Source organism: Octopus bimaculoides, unplaced genomic scaffold, assembly GCF_001194135.2.
Source record: "Octopus bimaculoides isolate UCB-OBI-ISO-001 unplaced genomic scaffold, ASM119413v2 Scaffold_283264, whole genome shotgun sequence".
Taxonomy (NCBI): Eukaryota; Metazoa; Mollusca; class Cephalopoda; order Octopoda; family Octopodidae; genus Octopus; species Octopus bimaculoides.
The window spans coordinates 5,374-6,160 of record NW_026306856.1 but is presented as its reverse complement, the minus strand read 5'-3'; the positions used below and the strand labels follow the sequence as shown (position 1 = coordinate 6,160).

The 787-nt window shown below is 39.9% G+C and overlaps 1 protein-coding gene across 1 annotated transcript in view; it reads left to right on the top strand.

The window, feature by feature from the left end:
* LOC106883286 (uncharacterized) overlaps positions 1–787 on the top strand; it is an 11,112-nt gene that overhangs the window by 4,981 nt on the left and 5,344 nt on the right. Inside the window, exon 5 of the mRNA XM_014934244.2 lies at positions 398–529. Coding sequence (XP_014789730.1) covers positions 398–529 — 132 coding nt within the window. The remainder of the gene's footprint in view (positions 1–397; positions 530–787) is intronic.

Here is a 787-nt window from a genome sequence, read left to right as displayed (position 1 = left end):
GGTGGTGGTGGTGGTGGTTGTGGTACTGGTAGTGGTTGGGGTGGTGATTTTGTTGTTGGTGGTAGTAGTGGTGGTGGTAACTGGTTGTTGTAGTGATAGTGGTGGTGGCACTGATCGAGGTGTTGGCGGTGGTTGTGGTGATTGCAATGGTAGAGGTGAGAGTGGTGGCAATGATTGTGGCGGGGGTTGTGGTGTTGGTAGGGTGGTGGTGATTATAGCAATGCATGCTACATTTGTTGTTCTTGCTGTTGTCGTTGTCTTTGTCGATATCACCTTCACCATCATCACACATTAATTCCACCTCTTCCTTCTCCTCGTCTTCCTCCTCTCCTACCCCCTCTCTCTCTCTCTCCCTTTTTTCTCTTCCTCTTCTCATCCGTCCCTTCTGTCTTCACAGGTCTGTCTCTCCAACCTACAAAAGACCCTTTGTTCCTTGCTCCACCGTGACGACCTTGACACTGAGACCCTTCTAAACATTCAACGAGGAATCGCCAATTTTTCCAAATTCAAACTGAACACACCCACATTGGTAAGTTCGGCTTTTTTGTTGTCTATTTAGTAGAATTCTGCTTTTTTTATTTTTGGGAATTTTCAGAAAATATTCACAAATTTCTGTTCTACACATGAATTATGAAAAAATTAAGAAAAAAAAGCTAAAAAAAATTATGAAAAAATTAAGAAAAAAAAATTATGAAAAAATTATGAAAAAAATTATGAAAAAAAAACCCTCAAAAAACAAATTGTTTTGTGTGATTTAAGGGGTATTTAGCTGTTGTTTTTAGCACAT